General features: G+C 44.8%; 2 protein-coding genes across 5 annotated transcripts; one reads left to right on the top strand and one right to left on the bottom strand.

The window, feature by feature from the left end:
* Positions 1 to 4: 4 nt before the first annotated feature.
* Positions 5 to 7,963, bottom strand: UPF3B (UPF3B regulator of nonsense mediated mRNA decay). Its single transcript, XM_080554060.1, has 10 exons — positions 7,713 to 7,963; positions 7,471 to 7,577; positions 7,279 to 7,385; positions 5,633 to 5,731; positions 5,186 to 5,296; positions 4,460 to 4,503; positions 3,601 to 3,789; positions 2,958 to 3,109; positions 1,947 to 2,259; positions 5 to 1,097 (listed from the first exon to the last, which is right to left on the bottom strand). The coding sequence occupies exons 1-10, from the start codon at positions 7,881 to 7,883 to the stop codon at positions 951 to 953; spliced, it is 1,440 nt and encodes a 479-aa protein (XP_080410186.1). The 5' UTR covers positions 7,884 to 7,963; the 3' UTR covers positions 5 to 950.
* Positions 7,964 to 8,601: 638 nt separating this feature from the next.
* Positions 8,602 to 13,585, top strand: AKAP14 (A-kinase anchoring protein 14). Of its 4 annotated transcripts, none has more exons than XM_080554062.1 (6): positions 8,602 to 10,438; positions 10,589 to 10,723; positions 10,807 to 10,898; positions 11,064 to 11,246; positions 11,997 to 12,049; positions 12,366 to 13,585. In XM_080554062.1, exons 1-6 carry the CDS (start codon positions 10,201 to 10,203, stop codon positions 12,448 to 12,450), a joined length of 786 nt encoding a protein of 261 aa, XP_080410188.1. In that variant the 5' UTR covers positions 8,602 to 10,200; the 3' UTR covers positions 12,451 to 13,585. The 4 variants fall into 4 exon arrangements, with proteins under 4 accessions (XP_080410188.1, XP_080410189.1, XP_080410191.1 ...); XM_080554063.1 differs by having other exon boundaries at positions 11,067 to 11,246; XM_080554065.1 differs by having other exon boundaries at positions 10,603 to 10,723.
* Positions 13,586 to 13,591: the final 6 nt, after the last annotated feature.

Consider the following 13,591-nt stretch of genomic DNA (forward strand, 5'->3'; position numbering starts at 1 on the left):
CGGCAAGAGTTTGTGCGAGTTTATTGGGTTCGGTACAAAAAATCGCTATGGCTAAAATTCGCGAGCTTAAAAGGAGCTGCTACTGGTGAAGTTCTCTTTCTCGGCTGTAAGACAACACTTGGAATTAGAGGGGAAGGGGAGCGGGCACCGAGAGGGCAGGAGTGCGGGAGTGTTTCAGGCTCCAGACAAGGGAGAACGCTTGAAAAGAACCCGACGTACAACTACATGTGATCAAAAATAAGCATTTCAGTGTAGGTAGACTTTACATGAGAATTTGTCAACAAGTATCCAAAACTAAGCCAGCTTATTCATACACTCCAACTTAAGTGGTTCTCTGGATAAATTAATTAATTCAGAGGCCTTAGGAAGGTCTCTCCCTTCCCAAGGTCTTTATGCAATTCCAGATGTTCTCTTTTCACGAGCAGAGGGCTCTACTCCACTGGTACCTCAGCCACCACCGCCTGCATACCTGTCTCAGTGCTAGAGCAATACAATTTAGCTAACACAGTCTCAGGTAGGAGCACCACACAACACAGTAACACCCACATTAACTCCGTGCCACTTCAAGCTTGCTCTGCTTAAGTGCATCAAACACTGGCTCTGATTGCTTTACAGTAAAGCTCTGGCATTAGATCCAGGTGTCATCTCCTCCTGACTGCATGACTCATTTAATATCAAACTTAAGGCCACAAAGTCTTTCTACTTTGCAAAGATTCTCTTCTCTGTTGTAGTTAGATGCTGGGAAAATAAACTCAAATAACTGAAAATACAATGAGAACACATTTCAAATTCCGAATCTACAACTGAGGTTCTTTAGCCAGAAACATCCAACAGCGCAATGCCCCCTCTTCTTCCTTTGTTCCTTCTTCGCTTCGAAGGCACTTCTGGATTGCGTAGTACATGCTCTTTGGCTGCACAGACAGTCAGAACACATAAGGCCTGCATGCTAGTCACTCCTCTTCCTTCATGTTACTGGTCTCACTCTCTTGTTTCTTATCCGCTCCCTGATCTGTCGGCTTGGCAGCACTGTCTTCGTACTGACACAATCTGCTTCGGCTTCGGGCTCCTGGCTGGTACAGCTGCATTGCTGGACGATCCTGAAATAAATCAAAGCTATTTAGACCCTTTCATAGCCTCAGTGCTCTCGTGGTTATTACGGTATCAGCAAGATTAAAAATGGCTCAATTTCAAACTTTTCAAGATGTTCTAAGCTATTATTCCACCAAAGTGGCAATGTAACTTCAATTGTCTTGAATCAAGGCTGTTCCTGTTCAAGCCACAAAGAACATTGCACATTGAAATTATTTGTAATTTACTTTTATCTTTGACAGGTGAGTTCTCCCTCTCTCAGAATACAGACCAACTTTAAAGATCCTCCAAAACTTCTGAGTTCCATTTGTATCCAATAATGTCTCAAGTGACAAAGAAAACTTATGTACTAATACTGCAAAAACAGATTTACAAATCATATAAAACTGAATTCAAGACATTATATCATGAATTTATACTATCGTGTGTTTATTCTATCACATTCCGCATGTAGCAGAATCGTCCCTGTTTTGGAGAAAACTGTTCAATCACTCTCCCATGTCGAGATGTCTTTTCAGCCATGCATAGCATCAGCAAAGATACACAGATAGAATTACTGATGCTCTGCTGACACCTTAAAGATTGAGCCTACTGGCATAAATCATCAAATAAAGTGAAATCAGTGCATTTACAATTTAGCCCACTACCTTGGCTTAATTCCTATACAGTTACAAGAACAAAAAAAAAATCACAAAATTTAGTAAACAAATGCGGAAGCTTTCTAGCAGGGGCAAAGTTCGTTACATTAACATGGAAAAGTTTAACAGAAACCATATTGTTCTTTCCTTAAGTGTATTAATCCTAAAATACATACTGGCCCCTATGAATTAGCACATGAATTTAAAGAAACCCAGCACCTTGTTTCTGATACGATCCCTCTTAATTGTATCCTCTTTTTTATCGTCTTTGGTTACTTTCTCAGATTTGTCCATGCCGCTGGTAAAGTCTGTAAGATCACTTTTCTTTCCCTTTTCTCTGAGCAAGTCTCTTTCCTTTTTCACCTCTTCCTCTTTTCTTCTAAAAACCTTCTCTTTCTCAAAGCGCTCTTTCTGCCTCCGACGCTCTTCTTCCTGGCGTCTCAGTTTCTCCCTCTGTGCTCTCTCATATTCTCTGTCTCTTTCAAAATCTCTATCTCGGTCCCTGTAGTCCTTTACACACTCATCTTCTGATCTGTATGAAAACAAAACTGAAAATGAAGCTCAAAAGATTCATCAAACAGAGCTGGGAGATCAATGTAATACTGGTGTAAATTTGCAATATGAAGACGACAGATTGGTAGGTTCTAGGGAGCTTTTGGGAAACTGTCCTAACCCGAGTCATGCATGATAACCAGAGATGGCACTGAGTGCTAGCATTTCTTAGCCTTCTGCTCACATAGCTGGCTGAGTTTCCTCTGGCTTTGGAAAGCACCTCAATTTCTCTGCCTCACATGGCAGAACTGAACCTTGAGCAGATCATGGAGCTGTTGAGAATTAGACTTTCCACTCTGAACTTTTACAAGACTTAAAAGGCACTAGTAACTGGAGTATGCCTCTCCTCTTGCCACGGTTATAATTCTCTCATTGCAAGGATCGTGCCCGCGGCCTGTTGTAGGTCCTCTACCCCTGGGCTTCTCTTGCAGAGCTCCTAGAGAAAGTTGCAAAAATATTCACATTTGTCCACTAGTGAAGAAATATCGGGTAATTCACACAGCTTCTTGTAATCATGGGGATGTGCACAGCCACAGAGAACACATCCCAGGCCTTTTATCAGGAAAATGATTTGAAAAGAATTTCAAAACATGGTCATGGCAGAGCAGCCTGACCTTCAGTATGATCAGGAAACAAGTTATATATACATATAGATATTTATAGCAAGTACTAGAATACTTTTTTGCCTTCTCTTCTTTTGTCTCCCCATCAGATCGTTTGGCAGATGCACTACTCGCATTTTTTTCCTCCCTCAGAGTCTCTTTTTCCAGTTTCTTGGATTTTTCTTTTTTCTCCAAGTCTTTTTCATCTTTTTCAGGCTTCTTAAGTAGCTACAAAGAAAACAGAAGTCTCAACTAAAAAGCTCACTCTAACACACATTGTTTGGCACAACACCGAAATTGCATCAAAGGAACCACAGTCCAGTAGGAAATATACGTTAACGTTACTGCAAATCGCAGTACTTCTAAAAGCTGGAGTGTATGAGTAAGCGTAATCCACACAGCAGACTAGGGTTTTTCTCCTAAAACACGCCATGTTAGGAAGCTTAAGAATAGTCTCTATTCCATAGTAAATTCACAAGTCTGTTCACCACAGCATGTACAACAGTCACATGACAAAAGTTTTAAATAGTACTATGAAGCATTACAGCACGTTAACTTTTACAATGCCTAATATTGAGTGTTACAAAAAAAGTGGTCATTTACTAACACCAAACCCATGTGTTTCTTCACACAATACTCAAAGCACATTTTGAAAGACTGATATACAAATAATAGGGGAAAGGGAATGTAACAGTTTATAATAAAGAACTGTTCTAGACCTTAATCTTTGGTTCTTCTTTTGATCTGTCTCTTTCTTTTTCTGGACATCTGTCTACTTTCTTCAGTTTTTCTGCTTCTTTTCTCTTCCTTCTCTCCTCCTCTTTCCATTTTCTTCTTTCTTCTTCTCTTTGTCTTTTTCTTTCCAGTTCTCTCCTCCTCCTCTCCTCTCTTTTCTCCTCTCTCAGTCTCTGCGTTTGTAAAAAATCAAAAGAGAAACAGTGCATTTTTATTATAGAAAACATCCCTTTAAGGCCAGCAGGATATCTTGCTACAAAGCGATGGACTATTCCATCAGAAAATAACTCATCTCAAAACTGTCCCTATTGTTAAAGAAAAACGTGTTGTTGTCTCTATTGCACTGTTGTGAACCTGAATTTTTACAGCAGTTTGTTGTGGTTTTGTTTTTTAAAAACTGTACAAGTCAAGACTTATGAAAGGAAATAAACATTAGACTTAGCCTTTATCATTCTGATTTCAGTTAAATCTGACCGATCTGTGATTTTCTCCATCGCTAAAAGTTAAAATGATACATTGCAGGAGAAAGATCACCTACAAGGACCTCAGCCACAACTGCATTAAAATGGAATCTGATTTTGCAGCACCACAGAAATATCTAGCACGCTGCTAGCTGTGACCAGACCGTGCATAAATCGCCACCATTAATACAAAGGCCAGCACTCTAATAGTGTGAACCATATATTAACACGGAATTTGGGCTGAAAGCTTTTTCTTTAAAAGGAAGAGCAGAAACATACCAATTTATACCTTGCAAAATACGTATTATACATATTCATACTCTAAAGGAGCAAATTAATGCATCTGCAGGCAACAAGAAGATTCTGGAGAGAAAAGTCTTACCTGTTTATTTTTCAAGAAGTTCAATAAGGGAGTAGTCTTTTTAGCTAGAGAATATATGAAAGCAAACGTAAACAATGTTTTATCCAATACTGCAATACCTATAGCAAAACTCTACATGCTATGAAGAAGCCTTATAGAATATGCAATCTGTCTCACACATAGAGCAACACAGCAGTGAAACAAGTATTCCAATGCTATCCTAAAACAATGACAATAATTACAGTTCAATGAATTTGTTTAGGATACTAATACGTTAGCCAGCATACCTATCTGTAAAGGGATATTTAGTCTGCATTATGATTTTCTCAGCTTCCCTCACTTTGAAAAACATACCTGTAATGTGCTAACATGCTTAAAAAATAAAGATTATTCTTCTTTTGGTCCATTTTACTCAACCACAATAGAACTTATCGTGTGCCTGCATGGAACATCACTGCATCTCCCTGAAATGCAGCCACTCCACAGCCTTATCTGGCTAACTAACACCTGCCTTGCAGTTTAAACCAGGAAGATTATCTTATAAAATTCAAATAAAGGTGTGAATTTAGATCATAGGAGCAAAAGAAGCACGCTGAATAATATTAGCCTAAAGGTTCAACAATACCAATTAAACAAACGTACAAAAGAATACACTCTTCAAGGTTGAAAAATCACAGCTTCAAATTACACCACGTATGTTTCTTTGTGCTCTAGGAAAATGTAACTACAGTATGTCGATTTCCATACCTATTAGCTCTTTGTTTCTTGCCTCTATTTCCTCCAACAAAGTTTCAGGAGTAGAGGTTAGCTTTTCATCATCTGCACTGTAACTTTCCAGAAACTTCTTGTACTCTGGATCTATGGGAGAAGGGGAGAGAAGGAAAAAGACATGCACTGTAGCATGAAGAAGAATCTGCTTGTGCGCTGCTGGAAGTTTGGAATAGGTTTCTACAAGTTGTGTTGTTTATATGGTGCCTTTCCATGAATTGGCAATCCTCAAATAAGCTGCTGTATTAAGTTTGTCTGGGACAATCATATTTAACCAATTTGCAGCTGACAAAGCAGAAGTAATAAGCTTCACATATAATTAAGCATTCTATCAACACGCTATGGTGTCACACTGAAAATGTTATATTCCAGCTACTGGTAGGACTTCAGTCTCTACATGCAAAACAAATTAGCTAGCTGTTATACCATCTTCAATAGTCCCAGTTTTGGCATCCTTTTTCTTGCTCTTCTTTTTTGCAGCTTTTTGGAAAGGTGCAAACTCTACGATGGCAGCATATTCCTGACCTGTTAAGAGGGGAGGAAAAAACACATTAAAATAGAGATGGAACAGATTTGAAATAGAACATAGTGTATGTGGCTAAAACAGGAAGACGAGCCTCACCAGGAATATGCAATACTAGAAGAGACTACTGGAACGACATAAAAAAAAAGCTTGCATTTTAAAAGCCATTTAATTAAAGTAATTTTAGAGACAGCAAAATTTTACCCTCTGGCAATGTTAACATACTATCAAATTCACAGACCCACAACAACAAAGAAGTACTGGACTTAAGACTGCCCACAACCGTCAGTTCAGCCACCCCAGGTACACTGTACCACACAACATCCTCGTCCTACAGACTATGCATTCATTGTGCAAGCAGAAGAGAACATTTTAAGTTAAGGCAACTGAGGCAAACCTCAACTGTTGGCAGCATGCAATAGAATACAACCACCACACGTTACAGGCTGGCTTTAAGATTTCGTCTTGCAACATAAATGCTGAATAAATCTAATATTGTTGTTTGATATGGCAAAGGCACTGAGTGAGCTGTTACACTGCAAAGTAACATCTTTAAAAAAAAAAAAAAAAACAACACACATGGGCATTATGAGAACGTGGTCATGCAACCCTTCTAAAGAAGACAGGCTTTCATGAATAGACCTTTGTGTCACATAGAACACCTGGATGGATGAAAGTTAAAATGCATGTACTTGAAACAAAGCTCAATGTGAAACTCTTGGCCTACTGAAACCCAGACAACTGCTCCTGACAAACCTTCCACTAAATATGCGATTTTTAAGGTCTACCAGCGATAGACTAACAAGTTTTAATGCTACCCACCGTAAGCCATTTTAAGCTACAAAACTGAAAGACATGAGATGTGCTAACATCTAAATACCTAACAGGTATTTAGAAGAGAGATATGTAGTGACTAAATACCTGGGTGTTTACCCAATTAATTAAACTAAATTTTTGTTTCTGACAAGATTAATGTTGCCAGAGAGCAGTCACTTCCACAACTGCAGGGAACAAGCCGTTCCTTGTACTGAACCAAAATGGCTCACTCAGTTCTGAAGTGCCAAAGATATTAATTTGAACTAAAACGCGACCAAAACCAGGTCATATTGCTAGAAGCGTAAAGAACAGTAGAGACGAGGCACAGATGGTGACAGCACTAGTCTCAGTTTCCTTTTCTTTGGAGAGGGACAACACCCACCACTGGCACTCTGCAGGCTTCGTACTCAGGTATGACAATGCACGACGCGAGTATTAGCCTCGCCAACAACAAATGGCTTTGATATCAGTACTATCCTGAACCACACTTCACTAGATTTAGCACACTATATAAAATTAACCTGGACTAATTTCTGCAAAGAATAGAATGTTTGATCTGGGTGTTTGTTTTTTGATGTAGGGCATCACGTTCACTTAAGGCATTGAAAATAAGCATCCAAGAAACCAGGGGTGGTGTGCTGGGAAGCTCACACCCACCCCTCGAGTCCAGCCAACGCACACACCGCTCACACGAGGCTGGATGAAGACACACGGCCGCGGGCTGCCCACTTGCCTTTGTGATCAACGAACACGTAGCCGTCAAAGCGATCCCTGAAGAGCACGATGTCCTCCTGGTTTTTGAAGTTGATGTAGGCTCTCGAGAACATGTGAGGGTACAGGCTGTGGAGAGAGACAAGGCGCGCGGCGCAGCTGAGCAGCCGGCCGGGGCTGGCGGGGCCCACCTGCAGCGGGGAAGAGCTCCTACCTGGAGTCGTTGGCGAAGAACTCGAAGTAGTCGTGCTCAGGCAGGGGCTGCAGGTGCTCCTCCAGCTGCTCCTTGGTGAGGCTGGGCGGCAGCCGCCGGATCACCACCTGCGGGGCCGTTAGGGCCGTTACTGGGGTCGTTATTGGGGCGGCCGTTGGGGCGACCGATGGGCTCCCCCCCGCCCCCCGAGGCGCCCCCAGCCCCCTCAGGCCCCGTCACGGCCAGGGCGGCGCAGGCCGCACCTTGCTCAGCGCCTCCTTCTTGTCCTTGGGCCGCTCCAGCCGCTCCAGCTCGGCGCCGCCGGCCCTGCCCTCCGAGCCGGCCCCGGCCCCGGCCCCGGCCCCGGCCCCAACGGCGGGCCCGGGCCCCCCGCGGCGCTCCTTGGGCCTGGCGTTCTCCTTGTCCTCCTTCATGCCGGGCCCGGGGCAGCGCCGCGCACCCCAGCGCCCCCCTCGGCCGCGCGGCTGCGCCTTGCCCGGGCCCGCCGGCCGCGGCCTCCCCGCCCCCGCCCCCGCCCTCCCCGCGGCCCGGCCGGCCTACAACTCCCGGCGTGCACCGCTCGGCGAGCGGAAGCGCCGCGGCCGTGAGGGGGCACGCCGGGAGCGGCCGCCTGAGGGGCAGGGAGAGGAGCGGGGCGAGGAGCGGCGCGGGGATGTGGTACGAGGTCCTGCCCGGCATGGCCATCATGGCCGCCTGCCTCACCGTGCCCGGCTTCACCACCGTCTTCTTGCAGCGCTGGTCCAACGGCGGCAAGGTCAGCGCGGCCGGCCCCCCCCCCGGCTCCCCCTCAGCCTCCCCGGGCCCTCTGAGGCCTCCCCTGCCCCTGTCCTGACGGCCGCCCCTGTGCCCCGCAGGAGAAGAGGGTGGCCCGCAACGCCTTCCAGTGGGCGATGATACAGAGGGACAAGCGGCTCTCGGGGGCCAGCAAGCACTACGTGGTCAAGGCAGGTGCCGGGGGCCCGGCGTGCTCCGAGGCACGGCTCGGGGAAGCCAAGGGCGCGGGGTGGCAGACGGCTTGCTGAGCCACACGCCCTGAGGGCAGCGCGTTTGTCCCCAAAGTTTGGGGACGGGCGTGGTGCTGAGACGGCTGTCACTTGGTTGCTTTCTTTTTTAGGGTTTGGAGAACATACACTGAGGCGGCGGCGCTTCAGAGAATCTGCACGGCTGTACCTTATGGTCTGAGTCCCTAATAAAGATACACATGTATTTAACCCTTGTGTGCGTGTTGTCTGGGAGCTTTGGGGAGAATTGGTTCCTCTGTAAACCAAACATTGTCTGCTGCCCTCTGGCAGATGTCAGAGTGAAAGGCAGACCCTGTGTCGCTGCATTAACACTGAATCACTTCTTTCTCTGTGATGCACAATTATTTTGCATTCACACAGCATAAATGACAGCAAGTTCAGATGAATTTTCATCTGACTTCCCCCGATGGTTAGCTGGGATGTGCCTGAGCGTTTCTCAGTCCCCTTGAGCTGTACATCGCAGTTTGTGTCACTGAGCAAGGACAGGCACATCTGGCACCTCTGGGGACGCTGGCCAGGCTCTAAGAGGAAGCAGTTAATTAAGCTTTCCAGCTGCTCGTGCTTTCTAGAAGTCCTCAGCCTTGGTTTGGGCCCGTGCATGACAAGCTTGACAAAGTCTTGTCTGTCGGAAGGACTGAGGAGAGCTTGGGAATCAGTGAAATACAAGCTCAAAGCACCTACTACCAAGTGGAGAAGTCCCAAACTACACCGACATCCAAAAAAGCAAAGCAGGGCTGCTTTAAGTAGAGTTTGCTACAATCCTTCCACATACCAGGGCCTCGAAGCCACAGCAAGATGTGTCCCGCCTGGGTGAACGAGGAGGCAGAGGAGCCAGAAAGAGCAGCCCGTCCCTGTGGAGCTTTCTGGGCTCAGCAGAGGCTTTTCCGTTTCACACCACATCTTGTGCTGTGGTTACCCCAACAGAGCTTGCCCCAAGCAGCAGCTGGAAGCTTCCTTTGTTGCACGAGATGCTATAAATTTTTTTTACTCACTCGCACTGCACACACACAACTCCCCAGGGGTCTGTGTCCCGAGCCTCACCTCCCCAGCGGCTCCAGGGCAAGACCCCCTCAGCTGCTGAGCCATTTTCCAGCTTATTGACAAGCTTCCCCATGGAGGCTTCTGCATTTCTTGGCACAACTTCTGGGCCTCTGGGCCTTTTTTGCCAATCTGTTTCAAAGCAGCCTCTTGTGTTGCACTTCTTCCCAATTTTCTTACTGAAGTGATGAGACCAAGTAAGCAAAAGTCCAGTGAAAAATGCAGAACATGCAAATGAGCAAAGGGAAGTGCCTCTGTCAGACCACAAGGACCAGCATCTCCACTTTGCCCCTTTATTCCTCTACTAACATTCCCCTGCTGTCCCGGCAGAGCGGCTGCTGGGGGTTTAGCACCCTGTGTTTTGCTAAAATGTCTCTGACTTACAGTCAGTCAGTGGTCCAGCACCCTCTGGAGGGCCCCACGGCCCAAGCACCTCTGTGCAGCGGCATAGCCCAAGCCTGAGTTTTGCAGAGCACAGAACTGGAGGCAGGTGCAGTTCCCAAATTGCTGAGCCCGACAGACACTACAAAGCCAGACAAGTCTGTGTGTGTTTCCCTGCTGGCACCGCCTTCCTGCCTGGGAGCCTGTCCTGCTGGAGAGGAATTTCCGCGGCCCTTACATTCTGGTGGGATGCCAAGAGCCTGGATCAGCTCACCATGACCAGATCACCATGACGACTCCCCCAACACTCCCCGAGGCGGTAAGGCAAGGCCATAAGGGCTCGCTAGCTCCCACAGGTAGGACGGGACAGCCACAGCAACGCTGCCAGTCTGCACAGCTCCCCAGCATCACCTCGGCCACCCCTATAACCGCTCCGCCAGGCTTCCACCAGCCCAGGAAGTGCATTTTTGAAGCAACAACAGTTGGCCTCCGCAGCTTAAGGCTGCTCACATTAGGTCTGAGCAGAGGTGAGTGCGAGGAACAAGGGATCATATGGGGAGGTGGGCCTGCTGCTGTTTCAATATCCCTGTCCAGACCAGCCTGAGTTTGTCCAATGGATCCTGCAGCTCTGAAGGCCAATCCTCTCTCAGGGCATTTGTGCATTTCTCTTTTTACAGTTCTCTTTCTAAAGGTGGAGATAATGGACAAGGAAAATGAAAATGCTGCCCTTGAGGCAACAGTAGAGATGATCGTCGCAAATGTGATACGTGGTGCAACAGAACAATTCCTAGCCCTGCAGAAAAAAGGGAAAGGTAGTGTGCTCGCCCTATTTGCAATGTCTTAGAACATTTCAGAGTATTTCCAGAAGAAATTCTCAGCATTCTGTCTGTTTTAGAAGCTGAATATGTTGCCAAAAACATTCAGTGGACCACCTGCAAGGACTTCACAGTGGAGAGAGGACGGCAGCAGATTGAAGAATACATTTCTGTGAGTGAATATTCCATCCACTCGTGACTCAAGAGGTCACGCCATCTTACACAGGCACAGGAATAGTGTGAAAAATGAAATAAGAGCACCTCAGTTTCTTTTTAGCACTTCTCTTAAGTCATCTCTACCAGACAGAGGGAATCTTAGTGCCATGTGTTTGTTCAGCAGACATGGGAGGTTCATGAAAGCTGGCTTTACTGGTCAGAATTTCTCCGTGAAGAGGAACTGATGTACAGCAAGAGGTACCACTACAGAGTTCTCTGGAGCATCCCGACACGCAGAAAACCCATCCCACAAGCAACAGCAAGCGTCTATTTCGTTATAGAGATCTCCAAAATCAAACCTGCTGTAAGTATTCAGAAATGGTACACAACAATCCTTTCAGGTAAAGCAGTAGAACTCCAGTTTCACTTACCTTGAATGAGAGTAAGCAGTAAACAGTTCTAGCCTCTAACAATTGACACTGAGTTAAAGTCCATAACTACACTCCAAAGGGAGCAATTTTATCATTGAGATCATTTTCATATTTTTGCCTCCAATACCAAGCATACATTATATTCTAGAAAAGACTTGAGTCTACTAATTCATAAGGCATAGTATTCAACACTTTTTCTCCTTTTTACTTCCTGCTTTAAGTTTTTACTTCACTTGCTACTGAAATTCTTATTTAATCACATTGTCCACACATCCACAGTTCAATCTTCACCCATACAATGGTATTTTGTGACTCAAGATAAAAAAAAATAAAAAATTGCATGCAATAGATTTTTTTCCCCTTCAGAACCTATGCTTAGTTGTATTGTACCTTAGCTTTCCTACTTAGCTGCAATGGGTCCCTACCAGCGATCCAGATAACAGCCACTGGTCACAAATCTTATCCTAGCAAATTTACAATTGTAATTTCCGAGTCATTCCCTTCACAAGAGAATGCTCAGAGGCTTTAAACCAAAATTAAAAGCTATTCCAATCCATATCAGAAATGTTGCACAAATACACAGTTATTTTTGAAGGAGTAGCTCTCACCTAATTAAAATGACTGCTTTTTTTCGGCCCTGTAGCTCAGAATGTGAACTCTGCCCTGTATCTCCTCTCTTGCAGACCTTGCCAGTGGAGGTATTCTTCTTTCTGGAGTCCAGCAGGCTGATTCTCAGGTATGCTTTGTTACTTTTCCATCACTGACATGACTGGGGAGGTTCTAGCAAGCTGTCCCGTGCCAAAACAAAGGGGGAGCTCGATGTAAATAAGAAGTTCACAGTAATATCAGAGAGTAGAGGAAGCTGTCAAAGTCTCGTTAAGCAAACCCGAGTGACCCTGCCTATCATTAGCTTCGCTCCAACACAAATAGCCACACGATTATTATCTCCTTCTACATAATCAATTTGTAATAAATTTATACAGGTCTCCAGGCATGCCCTGTGAATAAAGACCAGCTTTCTTGCTATTTACTGTTTTTACTCCCTCCTCCAGGCCAGAACAATGTCGATTTAGAGAAAAGTGGCTTAAGGACATCATTGAAAATAAACTAATCCTCAAGCGAAGACTCACATTTTAATGAATAGCTCCAACTCACAGACATCGATGCTCTCTTGGTATTTGTGGAGGATAAACACACAAAACGAAGGAAAAACAGCTCTTCCTTATTAGTTTGTGGATTACTTCGTGTATGTGTAAGAAGCATTAAACCTGTGCAGAATCATGGCCTGACCCAGCTGCTGGTTTTAAGTCATAGTCTCCTGCAGGTACAGGTGGGTGCAACAGGACAGGACCAGGTCCCAGGGTGTAAACAGGAAGAGGCAGCTGGGCTGGAAATGTTTGCAAACAGGCCTGCAAGACTCTGGGGCAAACATTATAGGACTTATTTTTGTTGTACAAATGTACAAGACATCTCTGCTGCCAAAACTACAACACAAAATTGAGGAGGGGAGAAAGCCTCTAGAAAACACTCTGTTTTTAAACACACTTGAGAAAAAATAAGCCTAAGGAAGTTATTTTTGGAAATATACAGTCGAATCAAAGGTAGCTGCCACAGAAGAATTACTTGGAGTAGGCTTCCGAGTATGGTGTTTAAAAAGAGTCATGTCATACTGCTGAAACAGACCAAATTAAGATAACACAGGAGTTAAAATAAGGCTTTAATCTAGAACACTTCCATAGACCAAAAAAAAAATAAATTGAAAGATACATCCTCGTTACCACCTGCGTACATCCAGGTTCCAATCGCTGCACCCCACCGCTCTGATACCTATGTATAACATAGCAGAAAAAGAAGCAAGCAACGTAGCAGTTCACCATGGGCTTTGAGAGATTCAAGATCAGACCCTGCTATTACTGTTACTGTTATTTTATACCCCAATTGCAATCTGCTTGCTTTAAATAACTGAAGCCAGTCTGTATTAAATTACAAATTTACACCTATATACAGGAGTACTCTAAACCACAAAACAAACAACTGTTTTGAGAAAAAAAATAAATCTAAAACTTATGAAAAATACATAAATGGGAATTCAGGAATTCCTTCATTTGTGCTACTCTCACTAGTAGCTTGCTTGTGATGGTCAACCTACTCTCATTAGTGAAAATAAATGCAAAATAGCATTTAGCAGCAGCACGTACCAAAGCCCTCCCATGGAATCCACCTGCTTGTCCAAGTGAGGACAGAACATTGCCACCTCTAACCTTCACTGCCTGTTCCT

This window comes from Anser brachyrhynchus (assembly GCF_964034855.1).
Source record: "Anser brachyrhynchus genome assembly, chromosome: 13".
Taxonomy (NCBI): domain Eukaryota; kingdom Metazoa; phylum Chordata; class Aves; order Anseriformes; family Anatidae; genus Anser; species Anser brachyrhynchus.